This window comes from Sprattus sprattus, assembly GCF_963457725.1.
Source record: "Sprattus sprattus genome assembly, chromosome: 13".
NCBI lineage: Eukaryota > Metazoa > Chordata > Actinopteri > Clupeiformes > Clupeidae > Sprattus > Sprattus sprattus.
The window spans coordinates 17,159,514-17,183,269 of NC_137911.1; the positions used below are offsets into that span (position 1 = coordinate 17,159,514).

Here is a 23,756-nt window from a genome sequence, read left to right on the forward strand (position 1 = left end):
GTCATATTTTTAATGAACACCTTTTGGTCTCAATCTGCTTGGGTGGGCTAGGGGTTTGGGTGTGAGACCTAAATGAGGCAGAAAGGGATTCAGTGTAGGAGAGGTACACTTTTCCAGCGCAATCAAAAGGTCTGGCTAAGGGAAATTGCTGTCATCTTCATCAGGAAGAGCTCATCAGAGTATGAGGCAGGACAGTCAGTCCAAAAGATAGCTGGTAGAGCTGGTTTACTCTTGCTGGACCTCTGTCTCTCTCTCTCTCTCTCTTTTTTTCTCTTTCTCTCTTTATCTCTCTCTTTGTCTGTCTCTTACAAGGGTTAAAAGGGTATAGATAGCACTTTATTACAAGTTCTCTGTTTGCTCGTTAGACCAGTGTGCTTTTTTCCCCTGAATGCCCCATTGAGACTAAGAGAACAACCTTTTCCTCCAGCCTTGTGCTTATTTATCGATTCCTCTGTATCATTTTAATTTGCTGCAACATCATTTAACAGGCAATGGAACCACTTGCAACTAATTACCTATTAGTACAGCTTTGTCTGCGCCAAAGTCAGAGAGACTTGCAAGTTTTGCAGTGACTATGAAGACTGATGCATCTCAAACTTTCAAAGCAGTAGTAGATTCCATGCCTGAAGAACTGTGTGTGTGTGTGTGTGTGTGTGTGTGTGTGTGTGTGTCTGTGTGTGTGTGTGTCTGTGTGTGTGTGTGTCTGTGTGTGTGTTTGTGTGTGTGTGTCTGTGTGTGTGTGTGGGGGGGGGGGGGTCTGTGTGTGTGTGGGTGTGGGTGTGTGCATGTTTGTGTGTGTGTGTGTGTGTGTGTGTGTGTGTGTGTGTGTGTGTGTGTGTGTGTGTGTGTGTGTGTGTGTGTGTGAGTGTGTGGCCAAGGTGTGCATGTGGCACTAATTAAGAAAATTAAAAGGGATTCAGTGCAATGACGGATGGCTTTAAACATGTTTCATGGTTGTGCAATTGGTGGATTGCTTGTCCATAAAAATTAAACTGTGTTACTCTGTGGATAAATTTCACATTAACAATGGAAACCATTACATTTTTTAAATTTGGAGACATCACACACAGCACAGATGTTGACTCAAATCGTCCTCAATGATGCATTACAGAACAATAGCAAATGGTGCAGGCATGCATTTGTTTCTGGGAAACTGTAAATGGGCAATATTTAGGTGTCACACAGAGAGGTAAAAGCCTCAATCAAGAGTGATAAGTGCTTTTAAAGTGCAACCTAAATACAACTTGGTCATTTCTGTTAGTGCTTAGAGGTATTTTTAACCTGTGCTCAAAATGACAACCTACGAAGCCCAATACAATCAAGAAAAAAACAGCTTGTGGCTGCATCAAAATCAATCCTTGGCTGATGGGAACAATATGTATTATTTCAACCTCCTGAATGGTTATCAGTGGTATATACCATTGCGGGAAAAAAATAGCAAACCATGAATCAAAATCAGTACCTGATGAAACAAGTGGCACAGGAAAAAGCTACTGTTCTGTGTACCAAGACTCCTTTTTGTTCCCAAACTCATGAAACATCAACATACTGCCACCTAGTGGTCAGTCACATGGACAAGGCAGCCAGAGCAATGTTAACTGCACCATGTCAAGAAGAGTTGAGATCAAGGCAAAAGGGAAGTCTACTTAAAAAATGTGCTAGTGTCTATGTAATCTCTCCTCGTGGTAGGAGGCAGCAGTGGGCCTGTCAGAGTCAATGGGATCAATCTTGACTAATAAACAACAAGGACAATGAATGGGCATCAAGCACATCCACGTTACCCCACACATACATGCTGCAAAGGAGAAGGTAGGGTGATATGGTGATTCTTTCTGCCTGGCTATTCCTATATCTACTCTCGATCTGTCACTTTCTAAGCGTCTTTCTCTCCTCACTTTCTCTTTGCCCCTGTCACTCTATCCCTCTCTCCTCAATTTCTTTTTGCCCCTCTCTTTCTATCCTCCTCTCTCCCTCTTTGTGACTCTCTGGTGGGGAATTGTATCACTTCACAAGATCTCTCTATGTTTCAATCAGGTCTGTCTGACATGCATTTCATTCAGTCCTTCCAGACTAGGGGGGGGGGGGGGGGTCACAGCTAGCAGCCAATGGATAGCAATCTTACGCATTGCATACCTGAATCACTGGAAGGTCAACTTGGCTGCCTCTGAAATGGTCAAGAGTAACACAGCAATTGCACAGAATTCTCTCCCTGCCTTCTGATTTGATTTTAAACTATGGTTTTCATCCACAGATACACAGGCCTTGGCTTAGAATCACGTCCAAGAAAAGAATAGCAGGCAACAAAGGCATCTGTTTAGCAATGGGGCATAGTAATCAGGTAGCATTAAAGCTCCCTTATGATAGCTAAAACAAGAAGCTTTAAGAATAACTTCTGCATGGCCAACTCTTTCTGGACCAAGGCCTGTGCTGTGTGTCAGCCTAATTGCATCACCAGAGAAAAAAGGGTGTAACTGAATGTGTTTTTCAATGAGAGAAAAAGAGTGTTGGCCTTCAGATGTCTTTGGGACTGACTCTTTAGTCATAGACAGCAGTGGTGGTGTTCATATCTTTCATTTTCAAATCTGACCTCAGGCTTTGACGGATGTGGTGTTATAAGTTATTAAGTTGGTTCTGAAAAAGAGGACTTGGACATCAAAGAATTGTCATGACCTCTTTTTCTCTTGCTTCTTTCATGTTCTGATGAGACCATTATCGATTAAAAAAAATCAATGAAAATCGTTTTATTTCATAAAGCGTTCAAGTTATCCATTTTTGTAGCAAGGTTTTACTTTTACTTTAACTTTGCGTTAACTTAATCTCAGATGCACTTGTCATTTGAATAGAATGGGGAATAAATGGGAATCCTTCCCATTACTGTTCATACCACTTTCAGTAGTCTTATATACGGTCATACACCCAGATTTAATTTGTCATTCATTGAATCACAACATCAAAGAGAAAATAAAGAAACAGCGGTTACCTCATTGGTGTCTTCAGTTGAGTCTTCAGTAAATTAAACTTCTACAGTCATACCTTTACTAACCTTTGATTTATTTTTTCTTACGCCTTACCCAACAGGTACTTACTCCCCTTAAATAAGCGGGTTGTAACTTAAAGTGTTACCCAATTTTGTGTTTATGTGTGTTCTTTATGATTGTATATATACGTATGTGGCCTACATGTGACAATAGGTGTGTGTGTATGTGTATACGTGTGTGAATGTGTGCATGTGTGTGTGTGTGTTTGTGTCTATGCATGTTTGTATATGTGTGTTAGTGTGTGCACATGTGTGTGTGTCTGTGTGTCTCTATGAATGTGTGTATGTGTGCGCTAGTGTGTGCACGTGTGTGTCTGTTTGGGAGTGTGTGTCTCTATGTATGTGTTTATATGTGTGTTGGTCTTTATCAGATATCTCTCTGACAAATGAAAGAATTTCCCCAGTGTCATGTTTTATGTATTGCAAAGATTTGTTTTGATGAAGTCCGCTTCAACATTTTACACTGAAAGCCAATTAATTTCTTTTTTGCTGATACGAGTGCATTGTATGTGTGCATTTCCGAGTATTAGGACTTTGTTATGAAGAATGATTCCTGCTTCTAATATGAGTCATCCATTAATCAACACAAGGTTAAGTCAGACCATTACCATACAGAAGTATTAGGCTGGGAAAGAGCATGTCAACATATGAGAGCACCCCAGGATAACTACCTCAGGATTATACAGGTTCTATTGTCCATCTTATTTACCGGTTTGAGTTCAGTGTAACATAACTGAGCTAGCACTGCGCACATCTGACTGGGTGTTGGATTCTGTCGCCGGGTGAAAAGAAAAATGTAGGCAGACGTGTGCCAGCTAAAGATAAATGCCCTGAAATACCCAGGCATCACTGTTGTAGCAGTCTGGCAATGTGGGAAGGCGCCGAGCGGACGGGGGTCAGATACTCACGGTCATTGCAGTTTGTGCCAGTGTAGGACGTCATAGAGCAGTCGCAGGTGTAGTTCTCCCACTGCTGGATGCAGATGCCCATGTTGGCGCAGGAGTCCTCCTGGCACGTGGTGCTGGGGCCTATGGTGGCAAAGCAAAGGAGTGAGCCACCAGGATTCAGGCGCCAGTGAGCTGTTAGGTGTCATGCAGGGGATGGGCACGTCAGTGCCGCCATGCAGCCTGGTTAGTAGAGCTACCAAACCAAACGACACTCTAGGAGGATTATGAGACAAACCCAAGCACAGCATTCCCTCTTAATAGGTTTTAGTAGGTACAGTGGTCACACACAAATAAAGAAGGGAAGAGTCAGACAACTTCAACATGGCTTGCGATGGTTAGACTGTCAATTCAAAAAGGAACACAACAAATAGACACAGTTTTTCTTCCAAAATACTCAAAACCACAGGTCATATATCTAAATGAGGGGACACTACACTTTGCAGGAACCAACACGAGGTAGAGAAACAACATTTTATAGCAAGAGGTGTACATATGGTTAAATATGTACAGTTGTTATAAAAGTTATGTACACTGGCCGTTCATACCAGTTGTCGCCATAATGTTCACCACCTTTTCCAAACACACTATGGGCCATATTTCGAGAACAGTAATGTAGCATTAACATGATGATATAGCCTGTGGATATCATAATATTCCTCAAGTTAAAGTGGACTGTTAGCTAGCTCGCTAGCACACTCTCATTCAACATGTTAATTTCCAAGAATCCCGTAAGGAATGAAAGTGAATGAAAATGCACTAACCAGCTAGGCTGACATAAACTTTAGGAATATTTGGATAAACATGGGCTGTATCAACACGCCAGCACTGCGTTACCAAGCTCAAATTAGTGCCCTACATGTTTACACACTCGACTATGATCAGAGGGAATGCAGAAAGTACTGTACAGGGCAAAAGCATTTTGGGAGTGAAGGGGGAAATAAATGAATTCCCCTCAAATATCCAAACAACCATGTGAAAGAAGATAACTGCAGCTAAACAGTGTTTAAATGCAATTTTCTTGTGCAAGGAATTAGTGAGAAAGAATACATAAACTAGGTTATAATAAAATAAATAAACAAACCCCTGGGCCAAAAGTGCGTTTGCTGTGTAATGCTTACTGTGTTAACAGATAAACTATGAATGATAAAATGATTCACTTCATGATGTTGCACATAAAACCAATTTTACATCTAAGACTCCTGAAAGCAGGTGAGACACACTTTACCTTGACCTTTTTGAAAGCAGTGGATAAAGAGTCTGTGGTCAAGCCACAGCCATTACAACGGCTGTTTTTCACAGAGTCGAACTAAATACATCACAGCCCAAGATTAGCCTCATGACGAGCACAAACTGATTAGGTTGTCTCTCGTAGAACAAACTCACCTTGGCACAAGGTATGGCCATTTTGCTTTTAATGTAGAAGCACTCCCTTCATTTCGACCAAACAGTGTCCCTGTCAGTCCATTCGCATCTTAAATTGAATTCACGCCACTGTCGTTTTAATTAGCGTGTTAATCATATTCCCCAATCAGCCTGCCCTCATTCGGGAAGAGAGCATCTGGGGCCTGACCTGCGCCGAGCTACTTAATGGTTTTCTTCGCACTCGGCCGGTACAGCTGGTAGCAGCCGTGCTCAGCTCAACGTTATTAGCATAAAACAAGAACAAAATGAGATAGAGTGTGCGTGTGTGCGTGTGTGTGTGTGTGTGTGTGTGTGTGTCTGTTGGGAGGGGGGGGGGGGGGGGGGGGGGGGGGGGTTGGAGTGGTGTAATTATTAGTGGTGGGCGATACTGCAAAATTTGGTATCGATCCGATACCAAGTATTTATAGGGTCAATATCGCCGATACCGATACCGATACGATACTTTTACTTAAAAAAATACTTTCGTGTAGGGAAGAACAGTATGTAATTTTTTTTTCATAAAGACAATGCAAAACCACATTCAGCACAGATTTCAAAGACATGGCTGAGGAAGAAGAGTGTTTGGGTGTTGGACTAGCCATGCCTGCAGTCCTGACTTGTCCCCAAAAGAGAATTTGTGGAGCATTTTGAAATGCAATATGGGACAAGGGGGACCCTGCACTAATGCTCGCTTTAAGACTTGTTTGCTGGACGAATGGGACAAAGGGACAAAAGGGACAAAGTTACACCTGAAATGTATTCTCATTTGGTGTCTGTAGTCCCTAAACAACTTTTAAGTGTTTTTTAAATGTGTTGCAAACACTGAAATTGAATTAAGTGTTTATTTTGAAAAAACAATCAAATTCATCAGTTAAAACATCAAATAATGTGCTGTTGCTTTGTTTTCAATACTACACAGGTCAAAGAGAATTTACAAATAACTGTTTTCGCTTTTAATGTCCATTTAATAGGCCTATATTGTTCCAACTTTTTCTGGTTTGGGATTGTAGATAACACGTCTCAATGGGTTGCTATAATAGGCCTACACTTTGACAACAAAAGTGTGTGATTGCTCAAAAACATCCACGTTTGTTTTCTAATAGCCTATCAATAAACGCGGACTTTCCACATTTGCAGGAGCATAGCCTAATGTTAAAAGGGCACGCAGGACAGGTGACATGTAGCCTAGGTGTAAATGTAAAAATTAAAGTTAGGTTGTTCTCAGTTTCGCAATGTTATGTTTGAGCAATCACACTACTAATACTGAATATATATATATGACATGACTAAAATATTATTAGCCTACTCTTACTATAAGCTACCTGGGTACTGTCTGCCTCTCTGAAAAGATTCGGCCAACGAACTCTGTCTCTGTGCCGGGGGTCTGGGTGCATTTTCCTCCTCTCTCCGTTTTAGTAGTTCGGCATTTTCCTTGTGATGTGTTTTTAGGTGTTTGTGGAGGTTGGTAGTGTTGCCACAATATCGTATGCTCTTTTTGCAAGTGTCACAACTTGCAGTAGAATCATTCTCTGATGTAAAATAGCGCCAAACAGCGCTTTGCTTCCTCTCAGCCATGTCTCTCATTCAATGTGCGACGCTGCTCTTCTACGTGTTGCGTCAATGAGTCACGTGACGGCATGACAACGAATCACAGCAGAGCAGCATGAGGCGGATGAAGAGCAAAGCGTGATATGAGAGCAGCGTTTGCCCAGGATTGTAGGGGAGTCTAGGAGACACGAGCAAAGTATAGTGAACGTAGAGGAGATAATGAAATTAAATGATCGATCCCATTACAATTGTATCGATCCGATACCAATACCAGCGTTGGCATCGATAGTATCGATACTTATATCGATCCGCCCACCCCTAGTAATTATACAGGTCAGATAATATTTTATTTATGCATGTTCGCTGCTGCAATCATTGCTGTTCAGGTCTCACATACTTGCGGCTGCCTGTGATTTCAGGATGGTGTAGTGATCCTTTGTGCTAAATTTCAAGAGAAGTGAACCATTTTATACCAAGACATTGTTTGACAGAACCATTTTGAGACCCGGTTGGGGACCGGTATGGGACCCGATTGAGACCGGTTTGGCTCCCTGGACTGTTTCATGTCTGTCTTGTTTGTTTGTTTGTTTGCTTGTTTGTTTTGTACAATATAAATCGCTGACATTGCACAAGACATTACACAGAGCAACTTTCAGCCGAGCTCAGAATGGAACTGATCCTTCTACCTTGTAGGTCTGCTTTGGTGAAACCAACTTTGTTAGCAAAAGAACAGAAAAGCGAAAACAATACAAACGGTTAGTAAGGTGGTCAATGATTCGGGTTAATAAAGCGACTGCTTTACTAACAGACATGCGCTACCATTCTTAGGAAGGGCTTGAGCTTTAGAGCACTTTACATGAGTAGTAAAGGAACAACACCGATGACTTTAAACGACATGGGTCCGAGACAAAAGAGATTATACTCTCAGCAGATAGCTAAAATACTGGGTGAGTCTATCTGATCTGGTGGGAGTATAACCAAACTGCCTCATCACTGCATGATAGTAACATAAATTCAGCATTAAACAAAAATCTAGAAAAAAAACTGCATGATTAAATGATTCTAAGGTAAATTCATAACCACTCTGAAATATTCTGTGCATAGAATATTTAAACCTATAGTTTGTCTGCATAAAGAATACGGAAATGTGTGTATGTAAATATGTGTCTTAGCAGCATCCTATTTCACAGAAAAGTAACATAAGAATTGCAAAGGAGAGAATGTTAAACATTTCATTGAATTTCATAATAAATATTATACATAGTAATTTAATAGTGTCATGATATAATTGCCGTTGTTATTGTGATTTGACACAATCATATGATGATGTTATAATGAATAGGACTGTGACAATTGATACAGTGTCAGTGTTAGTTGGAGACATAGAAAAATGAGACACTGAACGAAGCGCAGTTCTGTTGCTACTTGTCTCTGGAAGCTCAAGAGATTTAAACTTGTGCACCTACACTATGTCATACTGCTGCCTCGAATAACAATACGACTGCCTTGACTGAAAATGACCTTTCTAAATTCAATCGAAAGATGCCAGAGAATTTATAAATGGATACGCTTTCTATTAAATTATTTCTTAAGGTTGTGCATGTGTGTGTGTGTGTGTGTGTGTGTGTGTGTGTGTGTGTGTGTGTGTGTGTGTGTGTGTGTGTCTTTACACCTTCCTAAGCAGTGGTTTATCATTGCCATCTAGCGAATGCAGAATTCCATTACATCTTTCTCTGCATGCTTGTAGCCCACTGGGATTCAGAACCAGACCATGTGCACAGATGCACGTCCTTGTCATGCATTATTATGTATAATTTCCTTTTATCATTACTTTATTTCTTTTGTAACACATGTATAAGCCTACTCACGTTCACTGGTGGATGCTGTGAGGAAGAGATGGGAGGGGGGAAAGAAAGACACGTCTGGAAGACAAGTCGAGACAGCAGGCCAAAGCAAAAGAAAAAAGCTCTGTGTATTGCATGCATGGCAGTACAGTGCATTTCCATTTCCAGCAGGAGGGCTGGACTGTTCTAAGTCACTGATATCAAGTGCAAAGAAACTGCAGTAGCAGCAGCCCAATTCCATTTCAAATATCCATCATGCACGAGCCAAACATGTTCAACTCTGCAGAGATTACCTGTGGATTGCTGATACGCACCTATTCCAGAACAAAACCCTTTTGGTCTACTGTCCTCTAATTAAGTCACTTATATTATTTAGTAAATCCTATTTAGGAAATAAATAGCATAGCTTACTAAACATAATATCTCAATGTTTGCTCTTAAGAAATCCCAGTCCACGGACGGGAAACTCAGAGATGAAAATGATGTCTTCTCTGCAACAGTGGCTTTTTATTCTTGGGTCATGTTGCTGTGTCTGGTATCGTTGGCTGTATCTGTGTGTGCTATCTGTTACAGAAGTGTCCATGACCTGGCTCATTAAGAGCTCCCCTTGACATGTGATGACTTCCACATTTGTTCTAACCTAGACGAATGAATCTCAATAGCTGCAACAACCACTTGATACATGCCGACTGTGACATTATCTGAAATTGGATGCATACTTTGTATAATTACGTACTGAAAAATTCTATCTAACTCTAACTTTGAGCTTTGGACTGAAACAAAAGACAACATTAATGCATGAATATAGACACACACACACACACACACACACACACACACACACACACACACACACACACACACACACATACAAACACAGACGCACACACACACACACACACACACACACACACACACACACACACACACACACATACACACACATACGCACACCACACAAACACATGCACACCCACACTGCTACATAATATGCATACAGGACTGTGAATACATTAAACTATGCAACATGAAGATGATACAACTAAAAAGACCAAAAAAAACAAAAAGACCAAACAGACATAATTTACAGACTTTTATTCTGAAAAAGAATACATCAATGGATATTTCACATTGCATGGGCTATGGGGGGCTTTTATTCCGCCTCCCATAAAATACATAGATCAGCATGATATGAGTGAGGAAGACTTTGATGAGCTGTTTTTTTATTAAGTGATGAGTTTAAAGATCATGTACTGCATATCATACCAATGATTGAGAATGTCCATGACAGAATTAAAAAATAATAATAATAAAATGAAATAGACAGAGCAACATCAACAAAAATGCAAAATTTAGACAATGACAGGCATGCTAAACTGGTAAATTAAAAGAATAAAAGAAAGTACAGAAAATGATTGCACAAAAATGAGGAAAACATAAACATAACAACAAAGCAGATAACGTGCACTTATTCACTATATGGCAAAATATGATCTCTATGCCCATTTCACAAAATAAATCATTTTTACATAAAGTTGGAGCTATTTTTGCAGTATGGAGTATGCAGTGTTGTATGTCAATAAGAGTATGATACACATTGTAAAGGGTAGTTGTACCCATTTTGCCCTAATAGTATAAATGTCAATGTGTAACAATCCTGAAACATTTGGCATTTTTAGTCTGAATTGACAACACACTTGGATTACAGAATTCTGTTATCTACAATAACAGGACATCGCAGCCATTTCTGATTAGAAAAGCCTAGGTATGATATACAGTGACTGTATATTCATAGTGGACTTATGACATGTGAGTTATAGAATTTCCAAACTGACCAATTAACAGTTAGAATTTGTCTTGTACTAACTGTATATATATATGTGTTACTTAGATCTACTCAAAGAGAGAATGGCTAAGTACAAAAAAGCATTTCCAAAGTAAGGAGTAGTCTTCTAACTCTAGTCTTGTGAATGCATACCAGTATTCGTATGCATTTCTTCCCATGATAAGAATATAATCACCTTTTATTAATACTGAAATACTCATGGGAGAAGGGGAAAGGTTTTTTAAAATCTGGACATGAAACGAGCCTGGGTAAGACCTTAGGCATTAAAATAGCACATATCTGTAGACTTCCACATTGAATGATGTTGCCTGTCCTAAATCTTACATTTTAGTTGTTAAGAGGTAAAGGGGGAAACGATAAATGTAGATTAATTCTTAGATTATTGATTATTAGTGTTGGAAATAACGGGATTCCTATCAAAGTGAAATCATTTCTGACCACCAACTTCTACTACTACAGTTTATATTTGTTGGTTTTGCTCTGTTAAAACTCATACAGTACTTATAAAATACAAACAATCATGTTTAACCTAATTCATTACGTCTCCCTACATCACTAGTCTGAAAAGATAATAGAAAAACAAAATACATATGTGCATGGGCTTGGCTGATGATGTCATCATTGTGCGACCAATGTGGCCTATAAGATGATCAGTCAGCTATAGAGGGTCTACGGGAAGCCTATGAGATGGCCATGTTGGTGAGGGAGGCGGCAAGCAGAGTTAGTAAGACAGACGGATGGGGTTGCGTGAGTGGGATGGAGCTGCTGCTGGTGCTACTGTTGGAGTTCATGAGGAAGAAAGGGCTCCCTGAGCTAGAGTTAGAGGAGGGGGTACCTTCGCATCCGCGCTCAATCTGCCCACTGCGGAACAGCGCGTCGTTAATCAGGTCGGGGAGCCGCCCGTTCAGGTCCACTGATGCCAGACAGCCTTTGAAGCCGTCCCGAGAGGCCACCAGCTTGGGCAGGCTGCTGTACATGCCGGGCCCCAGGCCAGCGATAAAGAGGTCACCTACATGGAAGAGGCCAAACAGGAGGACAACAGTGTGAGGCAAGTCAGACATGAAATGACCAGGGTTAATCGCGGACACCTCAGCGGCTCCTGCAGGGAAATGGAGGTTTGTCAGCGAATTTTGATTTTGATTGGACGCCCACCTTTCAGGTCCAGGTTTTTGGCACCGTTGACTGCTTGACTCACGGCCTTGGCGTCGACCTTTAAAGTGTGAATGTTGTTGTTGTCACGGGTGATGACCACGTTGTGCCATTGGTTATCATGGAGAACCCTGTCACTGTTGCCCTTGATGACATTGGGGCCATTTCCAAGGTCAAACACATAATGGACGTACCTATGAAACAGAACAGAGTACAGATGAACAAACAATAACAGACCACATTTAGTTATGTTCATGGATGATGTGGTGTGAAAGCTTGCTTCCTGCAATGAGGATGGAAACACAACAATCCACTACCCCAACAAAACAATCACCCAAGCAAACAGGGAAAAAAGAGATAAGACAGATTAGTGACCTGTCTAACAGCAATAAAAACACCCACTGTCACTGCGGTTACGTGTACACTGACAGTGCAGATTAAAAATGCTGTCGCAAAGTTTCCCCCACTAGCTCACCCTTTCACCAACTCCACTGCTATGAAGTCGTTGCCGTCTCCACTGTTGAAGAGGATGAAGCCATCGGGCGAAGTGGTCTTGAACTGGAAGAAGAGGTGCATGGAGGCGTAGGCCTGCAGGGTGGGCAGGCTCAGGTAGCTGGTCTTGGTCTTGAAGGTGACGGGGTCGGCGATGATTGATCGCATGCCGAAGCGGGCATTGAGCTCGCAAAAGTCGATGTCGCCGTTCTTGCACAGGTCGATGTAGAGCAGGCCATTGAACTTGAGGCCCTGCAGGTGCCCGATGAAGCTGGACGGGATGATGGAGATAAAGCGCCGCTCTGTCATCACGCCGGTCTCAATGTTGTGGAACTCCAGGCGTGTGTGGTCACCCGCCATCTGACCTGTAAGCCCAGGGACAAGGTAAACAACAAACGACAGCAACAACAACAACAACTGCTGCCGTGGCACATGCACACTAGTCATATTAGTGCATACAGTGAACAATAAACACATTAAGCTGTTATATTTTCCTGCTCCTAGGGATAACTATGGAGAAACCAAAGACTTCTTGAAATGTTGAGGTGGCTCCTCTCCCACTGAACCCTGGCAGTATCTGGAGATATGCTTCTTGATTCTGGTACTGATCTAGCTCTAACCTGACACAGGGACATAAGCCACGTTAGCGTCATGTTAATATTGCCAATGATGACCTATCCTATTAATCTATGTTTATCTAAGTAAAAAGGAAAAACATTGAAGCCATACTACATGGCTCTTTTGTCAGATACCTCAGTAATGTGCAGGGTTGGGGAGTAACTAGTTAGATGTAAACACAGTTACACGATTCAATTACAAAATAAAAACACTGAGTTACTGAGAAAAAATATGTAATTAGTTTACAGTTACAAATCAAAATGTTGTTTATTAGAAATGGGTCACATCCAAATATATTCTTTTTGATAAAGCCTATTTGTAGAATATAACATTCAAAGGGACGTGCACAGGAATTTGGACCCATATTTTGCCTATATCACTTGAAACTCTCACTAACCGCCGCCGCCATGCCCCCGTCCCCTGGACACTTATTCTGCGATTTTTTTTATCTAGGCCTACATGAAGTTCTGCAACACTATTTAAAACATATATATATATTTCCTTCGGAAGGGGCAATTTCAGACTCCATTCATTTGGCTTTAATTTTTATTTAATTTTTCTTATTTTTCTTTTGTTTTGGCTGAAATGTTGAGACTTTTTGTCTGCCAATCAAAAAATAATCAAATGTAATAAGTTACATTATTTTGATTAAGTCGTTTAAGTAGTTACATATTCGATCAATCTGTACCAGATCTGTCTCTGATTGAGTCCATAAGTGTTCCAGTTAATTGCTATCTGGGAGTTTTTCCAGAAAGCAACATTATATCAACAACAGCCTGTTTAAAATGTTCCATCTCTCCCGATGCTTACGCAACCATCCTGCCTCTGGCACCATAAATCGGGTAAATTGTACATGACCTCATATTCTTTTTTCATTATGTCTTTTCATTGCTAGTAAGAGGTATATCATGACCATTTTATTAGGTTATGTAACCAGAGCACACTGAAAAAGTGAAAATACAATTTAAAGCACAAACACATTAAAGCACATTACTTCACAGACTATGAATTAAAGAAAAATAAATTACATAACATGATCAAGAAACTCATCTGGGAGATATTTCATAACAAATCCAAACTGTTTAAAAAGCATATGGAGAGGTCAGATCACTTTTGCAAATAAGCTCACAGTATTTAAATCTCAGTCTGCCCTTTTAAACGTTGATAAGCACTTCAACTTTGTTCAGGTTCAAGACCAAGAGCAAGTACCTTCGGCTACGTCATCGTCAACCCAGAGCTTGTAGCTTTTACCCCTCCGGATCACACGTACTGTATGCCACTCATTGTCATTGAGCTTTTGGCCGGCAAACAGGGTCTCTGGTCCCTTGCCTGAGGATGACGGGTCAGCACAAAGTTAATGCAAGTCTGTTCTGGGCCAATCAAACCTTTGCTTTCCTCTCGTGCTGCAAAAAAAATAAAATGCTTGAAAAAGGACTTAGCGAATATGAGGGTTGCCAAATAGAATTACCTCAAGACTTGCATGAGCTATAAAAAAGCCTGTACCAAATTAGGTATTTATAAACTTTCAGCATGAGTTCACGGTGAACTGCTCAGGCCCTTACATATGGTTCCTTATGTGTCACTTTAAGAAAGCAAAGGTTTGATTCAGTTGAACTCAGTAACTTTTCATTACCACTCACACAATTAGTCCTCCCTCTTTAAGAAGCGTATAGTGTCCTTTGGACCACTGCTACAGTATGCCCTAGCATGACTGTCTAATCAAGCAAGGGTTTTACTCATAATAAGGTCTTGTTATACCATTCAATGTTCAGCTAAATGAAGTAAATGGAAATACAACTTATTGATTTTTTTAAACATTGTCATAAATCACCATTATTAGCATCGTAAAATGTTTAAACATTAAGTATAGGCTATTAGGGTATACTGTATTATAAGACAGGGGATAAGGAGCCTAGGCAAATTTAGGAAATCCTTTTTAGTTCGGCAACAATTCATCAGGACAGTGTTTAAAAAGGTAGGCATCGCAGAGTCCTACCAGCCAGTAGCCTATTCCCCAGAGCTAATAAATCCCTATGTTCCTTCCCTGCCAGAAACCAGAATTCATGGATTCAGCTCATCAGAAAGAGGATTACTCTCAAGGACGAAGCCATTTTTATGAACCAGCTGAATCAAACACCTCACACAGAGAGCAGATAATGCTCTCAGAGGTTCCTAATGGGATACCATTGCTCTGTGACCTTGCGGTAAGAATGATTTAAAAGAGTTCAGGAACTAATTTAGTGGTCAGCTTTCATCTTTGGGCCCTCAGGCAAGTGTAGGCCAGGCCAACAGTTGCATTTACAACAGAACCAGCACACCTGCTGTGGGAAACCTTCCGAAACCCTGAACCCATTCACCTCGAGGAGAGAATCTGAGATACTAAACAGGATTTTGATTTCCTTACAGTCACAGTTCTGGCCAAACTCTAGTTTCTCCTTTTGCCTACAACTAGCAAGTGAACTAGCAAAAACCGATTTGCCTTGCACATCTGGACTCAAAACATGAAAAACAAAACACACAACATGTGTTTATCTCTCCTTAAAATGATGCTAAAAATAAACTGTCTGAATAAACTGTCTGAATTTGAAGATGTTCTAAAAATGTGTTATCTACAAAAACATACCTTAAAAACCTGGAAAAACCTGCATAATCTTGCCTTAAACTGGCAGTGTAATCTCTCAACAAAAGATTATCAGTCTTTTTCTAAATGTCTGTGTGCCTGAAGATAGTCTTCATTTTAGACCTTTATAAAAAATATTTTTAAACCATAATTTTGCAAGATAAAGGACAAGTTAGTGCAATACCGACATCAATACAAGCACACAGGGGGTTAGAAGGCTTACCTTTCAGAGAGAAAAACACAACACAGGAGTTAGTCTAGCATTTCAATATGCACAAACAGTTAACATGTTTAAATGCACAAATGTACATATTTATATTCGCATTTTACTGGTGTCATCCAAATATCTTTTAGATGAATGATCATTGAAGGTATGCAAGACCTATTCATGAGTAAAAGTACCTGTGATTACTCATAATATTTTGACAGGTTGAGGAATCAATTATATCATTGTCAGACAACTATCTATCTGTGGAAAGGGATTTGTTGTCAAACAGAGACCAGTCATTTCACAGTGATCACATGTTATTTCTATGCTGGTGCATCTAATAACATACAGAATACTACAATTTAAACCTTATATGGATGCATTAATGTTGTTTTACTGAATACCCATCACTAATGATGTTTAATTAACCTTACATTGCACCATTATACATTTTTACAAACAAAGTCTACTTCATACTGTACCGTGCCTTGATTACTACATGAGCTCTGGGCAAACAAATCTCTGAGGAGGAAATTCTTTGTTGTTCAAAATTCATTACAGGACAAAGCTGTCTTGGATCGGAATTTACAGTATCCCCAAATTAATTTATGAAGACTTCATGTATTATGGTGACTTTATAATCTGATTTACAAAAAACATTGTACCAGCTGATCGTGTTTAAGACAGATCACTTCTAAGGCTTATCATTTTCAGTTTTGAGAATTTTCTCTCAGAGTAGTTAAGTGAAACCTATGAATATCAGATGACTATGCACCAGTGGGCTCCTGGCCAGAACCTGGGAACAGATGGCAGTGGTATTATACTGGTATTATACAGAAAGCTGGCAAGTGATCTGTTTACAAACAAATGTACATACAAATTGTGTTCTGAATCCTGACACAGCAATCATTTAATGTATGGGCTCCGGGCCACACTGGCCCTATGGCTAACTATAGCTATATGTAGTTTGTTACCACTTGTAAATATAAATACCATATTATATATATGTAAAAGTATATATATATATATAATACCATACATGAGCTTTAGGAAGGTATTTACATGAGATTGCCAGATAGGATGATGGAGAGATACCATCATTTGCTTGATTTCTTTACAGTTGTCTTAATATACAGTGCCACTGTGGATAACCACAGATGAAAATGTAATAAACATCGCCAGTTGTCATCCAGTCACATATATATATATATAAATAGTAGGTCATCACAACAAAACTGTGGTTGAGATTTGCCAGAAATATGACCGTGGGGCCATTTGACAATATGTACAATTTCTGTGACATTGCTGTAAAGCTGTCAAAGGGTGCCCTCTTGTGGTGTAGTCATGAAAGGACATATTCTGTAGTCATGAAAGGACATATTCTGTAGTTAAGACTCTGTCTAGATATCTAAGAGGTGTATGAAAGTGTTGATAAGCAAATGGTATCATTAAAAAAAATAGAGACATTTATTCTTGTCACACCCTTACAAGTTAGTTAGTTTTCATGACCATATTTTGCATTGGCTAACAAACAATTGTTTACTACATCTACCATCAGAGTTTATCAGTGCGGTGCCTTATGGCTAGCTAACAGGTAGTGTAAGAATGCTCTGTGTGAATCCTTTATCATATCAGGCTAGATGATTTTTATGTCTATTTTAAACCTGAGATGAATGATGACTGTAAACAAGCTTTTCAAAACGTTTGATTTCACTATTAGATGTTGGGACTGTGTAAAGAATTACACATTGTTTAACAGTTTCTGCACGTATCTGATACTAAATGAATGTTTCACTGTTGTGTTACACATTCAGTCTTTAAGAAGAAATGTAGATATAATTCACTTTGTTGGCAGAAGAAATTCCAAACAAAAACTAGAGATGCATTCCCGAAAGAAAATGTGAAGTGTGATTGCTCAACAGCAACCTTGCGCAGCAAAAAACACATTATACAGCCCTAACACTGATCATCATAATTATATAATCTTGAGCATACATCAGGATTGATGATTGATGACACAGTATTCATCAAATCAGTTGATAGTCATCATTGATTGTGTGAAATAAGATACATCATTTACCCAGATCAAGGCAAAACATTTATCATCTATTCGCAGTTCAAAGTCTAACTGTTAAAAGACTAAAGTGTCATTCTACCAATCCTCCATGCTTTAACTGTAAAGTATGTCAGTGATACTGAAATTACTTTGAAATCCTCAAAAGATGTACTGGGCTTCATTTTAACTGGGGATGAGTGAGGGCATGTGACCATTATAATCGTATCTGACACTGACAGCAAATGTGACACTGATTCGACAAATGGGAAAACGTACACGGTCATTATTATGTGGTGTGTTATAAAGAAATAATGTTTGTGTTTGTTTTGATTATTTATGATGATGATGATTTATGCATTATGTACAATATCATCTTTGTTCATGTCCAGATTATTAAAAATACAGAACGCAATCGTAAGCATAGTTTGTCAAAGTCAATCTAGGACACGAGGAAGCTCCCCATACACACCCATGTTTTCCTGGGAGAATGGGATGTTGAGGCTACCTGGTGCCTGTCCTCTTAGGTAGGGCTATGTGTAAATCAATTTGGAAATAGGTAGTCTAAGCCAACTGATGCAAAATATAAAGCCTACAGTTAGTCTGAACTGCTAGTCACTCTGTGCTGATGTGGATACAAGATGCTGTAAAAGGTTGACACATTGATATTGCAGTTGATCAAATGGGTAATATTGTGTTAATGACGCTATTCATACCTTCAGACTGGCATCTTTTCTCAAAAGGTGTTCTATAGGACTGCCTGGCCTTTTGTTGAGCTGATTTTGTTTTGTGTATTGATTACTGATATACGCAGTATTCCTTTCATATCAGTAGCCTAGGAGATTTTTTTCACCATAATATCTTCTAAATGCATTTAACAAGCTGTAGTTTGTAAAAGTCAATGTTTAAGCACATATGTGCACTCAAACTTATGTTAGTGCCCTGTCTTAGGTTGTTACCTACTTAGTTTTCATAGATAAGAGCTGCAAGAGATTAATGAATAGAATGAACTCCATTCCATTTCCAGTAGAATTCCAGAAAAACATTCCCAGCTTTTTCCAGAATAGGAATGTACAATCAAATTGAAAGATCATCATTCATGGTAGAGAACTCAACACTGAGAATGATAAGCCTGTATTACCTGTCTCCAACAAAACTAATGAAATCGAAAAATGCCTTTCTTTAAGTCTTTGTTTTGTATGAATGATTTGTTCTGTTTGCTTGAAGGATCTGTGCGTAAACAGAAGGAGTGTGACAGAGACACTAAAACACTGTTTGTATGCATTAATAAGTTCCTTGATAAGACTGGCTTATTAAAACTCTATCACAAAAGAGCCTGCAGTGCATTACGTGTCATTCTAGAGTTATTTATGAATCTGTGTGCATACAGCTTTGAAGTCAAGTCGTGTATCACTGAGTGACTGCAGACTGAATATGTTGTGGCTGTTGGAGTGGGAGAAAGATTATCAAGTCACCATGATTCATCTTTTTGGAGTTGCTTTATCTGACTGTGATCTTCTGACCCTGTCATGAAACCTGGGAGCGGACACTGATCAGTGGGGGAGAAACAGCAGGCTTTCAAAGACATTCACATCAGCAGGGCAACAATTGTCAAGAGCAAAATGAAACTTGAGTGGAGACTTACTGGAGTTACAGTTTATCCTGATACAGTCTAGATGGGGGAGAATAAATGACAGATGAAATTGCATCCTTCAAGGTTACAGCTGCAGACATCCAAGAACAATCAATCCACCCTTCCGGGGACGTCCACATGCAGAAAAGTGGCCATTTTATTCAAGGTCATTAGTCCTAAGAAAGACCTACTATGCGGTCCTCACTACATACACTATGTACAGACAACTTCAGTTTTTTAGTATGTTTATACTAGGTATCAAATAGGATTCAAACCTGGATTATATATTTACATAATAGATAATATAACTTACATACAGACAATATAGCTTAGCTAGACTACATCTGATATTTAAACTTCTTTACTTCTAGTTCATTAAAAAGCACCTTGAAGACAAAAAGAGTATGGTAACTGAATTTTAACTGATCCTGTATGCGCACTGGCATATCAACTCTACTAAAATGGCCGCTTGTATTTTTCCAACAACGTGGATCCTCCAACCCAGAGTTCATTGTTATCTATGTATTCATTTAGTGAGTTTTCAAGAAGAGTTTCAAAGACTCAAGGCCCCTGTGCCTTCACACCAGCTTGTTGGCTAAACAGGCTATTAATCCATATGTCTGATATTTAGCAAGAAGGTGGTGTCGACCATTCATCCAGGAGTTAGAAGTCTTCGAACACATTAATCTTTGATATACCTTAAATTTAGAAGAGCAAGCATTCGTGCTCAGTAAATGCATATTTCATACACTCTTTGATTATGATATTGTTCTATCATCCATATCAGACTGTATGTCTGTCATAATATGGATCCTGGTTTGTTCAGTGCTATGATTAGTAGGGCGATCTGGGTTGGGTTCCAGGTGGCTGGGAGGGTCATGTGTCGTCAACCGCAACAGAAAAGTGGGAGCAAACAGCCTCGATCCAACAGGCACTAGCACCGTGCAGTGGCTTATGGACCTCCCTACTGCAACCACTAGGGGGCCCTGACATGTTTAAGTTGGATTCCTTGTCAAGTTAGTATAACATTTAGATATCTAAGATGTTTTGTTTTTTTTCTTTCAGTCTTTTCTTTAAAAGTTAACACAAAAGTGAGTAAAAAAGTGGGTCTAAAATCATCTAAGTGTTTGGGACTGAGTCTCATATGTATCCCCGCAGGAAGCACTAGTCTGACTGTTGTAGGAATGGAATAGGTATAAGTTTAGTGTCTTTGAAAGATTAGAACTATTCATAACTCTCTCAGTGTTACATTCAGTGTAAAACATCACTAATGGACAAGTAGAAAGCCAATTAATATAAAGTGTAAGCTTACTCACACTCACATAAGCAATATATATACTAAATATGTATAAATGTGCACAGGATATTTTTCTAATGCCTGGGTGGTAATACATAATATCTACAATTGATATATTGGAATTGGGAAACAATGATGTCAGTCTCTCATTTATAACATTATAAAACACACAGACAGGTGTGTGTATGAGAGAGAGACAGGGAAGGGAAGGGAGGGTTGTGTGCTGCCAACTGCAGGTGAAGCTGAGAGCTTTGACATCGGGCTGTTTACCGACCGGGCCGCAGGCTAAAGGCCTTTGAAGGGGTGAATACCATCTTTTAACAAAGCATGGGGGATGTGACTGAACTCATAACAACCAAAGAAAGCCCAGAAAAGACAACAGTTCACACCTCAAACCAAATGGAGAGACAGAAAACAGATGGCGTTGGACAAAACTGGGAAAACAACAATGACTACAGCATTAGCTATTTGTAAAGGGATGAAAAGAAGACGTTGGTCAGTTGTAAGTTGAAATTTAGAAAGTCACAGCACTTAGGAAAAAGATCTCAGATTGCACAAGATGAGCTGGACTGTAAGAAAGGGAAATTACTTATTGTGTCTTTGATTCAACAGCTCAGATCACTTTAATAGTGTATACTGCTATCGCTTTAATAGTGTACACTGCTATCGCTTTTGAGTACTGTGACTGTCTCTGAAGGGTTTGCTTTCAAAGACAGTGGAGGTGATTATGAGGAGTTGGTTCAAAAGATGGACCAAAGCAATTAGCAACTTAGTGGCTTTAGTTTGGAGTTAGATTTGTGAAAGAAAATAGATCATACTATATGTGAGAAATGATAGAACAGTATTTTTGACAAACAAGAATTAATAAGTATTTCAACATATGGATTACAGACAACCCCATGCATAAAAGGCATTATGCTCCTCAAAAAAATATTAAATAGGTATGTTATATATTTAGTTATGCAAATCAGACAAATGATAAGTTGTGTTATATGTGGATATACATCAAATTAGTATTGTGAAACAAGGATGAGAGAAGCCGAAAAAGAAATGGAGATAGAGAGGGAAGTACAGCATTCTGGAGAGAGACAGGGGGTTGTGTCATACGATACCTAAGTTGACCGTGAGCTTGACGCGGCTGCCGTCCAGCTCGAGGCGGAGGGTGTCTGCGGAGTCGCGGGAGGTGGTGGCCATAAGGAGGCCGTAGGCCCGCTGCGACATGAAGCGCAGCGACACATCCTCCGCCTCTGTGTGCATCACTGACGGCATCACCACCTTCATGTGCATGCTGCCGTCGAAGCTCAAGATGGACGCCTCTGCAGAGGGGAGACAACACACACGCAAGACACACGTCAGGAATATACACGACGACAAGAATTACTTTCATTAATAAAGCATTTATAAACAGTACACGGCCCAGTACATTCTTTTACATTAAGATACACCATCACTTAAAGGCAGTAATTAACATTATGAAAGCATTTATAAACAGAAGTCTGCTCTGGACCGAGTTAAATGAAGATAAACTACCATGACCTATGTGCAGTAATTAACATTTAGAAACATGAATCAGCCAGATAGAGGTCTCTGTGGGAGAGACGACCAGGATACCGGTTACATTAACATACACTAGCATGAAGTGGTGTTCGAGCAGCGTGCAGCATCCTTTAGTTATGCTACCATAGGCCTAGGTTGCCAAGCAACATTTCTGTGTGTCATGCCATACAACCACTCCTCCCTCCTGTCTCCACCATCTCTCTGATGCCTGGCTACTGTAACAGGTCATGTTTAATCTGCGTTCTAAATGGTCTATTTTCTTTCTCCTGATGGTTGTGAGCATTGTTTTATACCATTATAACTACATTTACATACATATACTGTAAGTATACAAGACAATCTATTAGAATTCCTTATATATATGAATTTAAAGGCTGTCCCCATTTCAAAATAAAAGTTCCTTCACACTTAACATGCTACACTGCAGCCTAGGTAGTTTTATTGGAAATCTGTAGTTCATAAGAGAGAATCTGATTTAAAAGGTATAAAAGATGCTGTGTTGATTCTACGTTTAAATATCCACTATTACAGGCTTCAGATTTGACACGATTTTTTTTTATTAATCGTGATTAATCACAGCAAACTGGGATATTAGTTTTATTTTATTAAATAACGGCACTAATACATACATACATACACTAACACGAATTAGGGGAAGAAGACAATAAAGCAATAGACCAGTAAACAAAAGACAATAGATCACAATCCCAAAGTGAACAGGATGAACAGGAACAGGATGGTTGTTTGATTAGTGCCCACAGTCACAGGGCTGATGAAAGCCCATAAAGCCAGACATTGCCTCGCTTCCCACTGAGTGATGTTGCACAACCATGTCACCGCTAATGCCACACAAAACTTTCATTAATACAAAGCAGCGTGCCTTCACTGCTGCAAATAAAGCTCTCAGTAGGTGCAGAGCTAGAGTTGAATTAAAAAAAGAGTCTTTCACTCAACACGACACAGTAACAGGATAAAAACAACCCAGACATATTTCACAGCTTTATCTCGCTCTCTTTCTTTCTCCTCTCTCTCTCTCTCTGCTCTCTCTCTATTTCACACACTCTCACACACGTACACACGTACACACACACACACACACACACACACACACACACACACACACACACACACACACACACACACACACACACACACAAACCCACACACACACACACACCCATACATCCACTCACACACACAACCGACCACACACACACACACATACACACAACACACACACACACACAACACACACACAACACACACACACACAAACACACACATACTTTATATATCTCTCATGCTGACTGCCATTTTTGTTCCAGGCAGGTAAAGCGAGAGGCTTTTTCGGCCATGATAAATGGCAAACGTGTCTCCTTCACTGCACAGAGGCGCATGAAGGCTCATTTACACACACAGATGAGGTGGGGATAGGAGCCCTCTCCGTTTACAGGCATGCGCCCCCTTCACAGGCAACAGGCAGGAGAGAGAGAGAGAGAGAGAGAG

General features: G+C 39.8%; 1 protein-coding gene across 1 annotated transcript in view; it reads right to left on the reverse strand.

Annotated features, from left to right (window-relative positions):
• nrxn3a (neurexin 3a) overlaps positions 1-23,756 on the reverse strand; it is a gene marked incomplete at its 3' end in the record, with an annotated part of 265,845 nt that overhangs the window by 140,115 nt on the left and 101,974 nt on the right. Inside the window, exons 6-12 of the mRNA XM_080849565.1 lie at positions 21,806-22,009; positions 19,409-19,435; positions 14,092-14,211; positions 12,248-12,629; positions 11,776-11,966; positions 11,459-11,632; positions 3,946-4,065 (exon numbers count right to left, since the gene is read on the reverse strand). Coding sequence (XP_080705691.1) covers positions 3,946-4,065; positions 11,459-11,632; positions 11,776-11,966; positions 12,248-12,629; positions 14,092-14,211; positions 19,409-19,435; positions 21,806-22,009 — 1,218 coding nt within the window. The remainder of the gene's footprint in view (positions 1-3,945; positions 4,066-11,458; positions 11,633-11,775; positions 11,967-12,247; positions 12,630-14,091; positions 14,212-19,408; positions 19,436-21,805; positions 22,010-23,756) is intronic.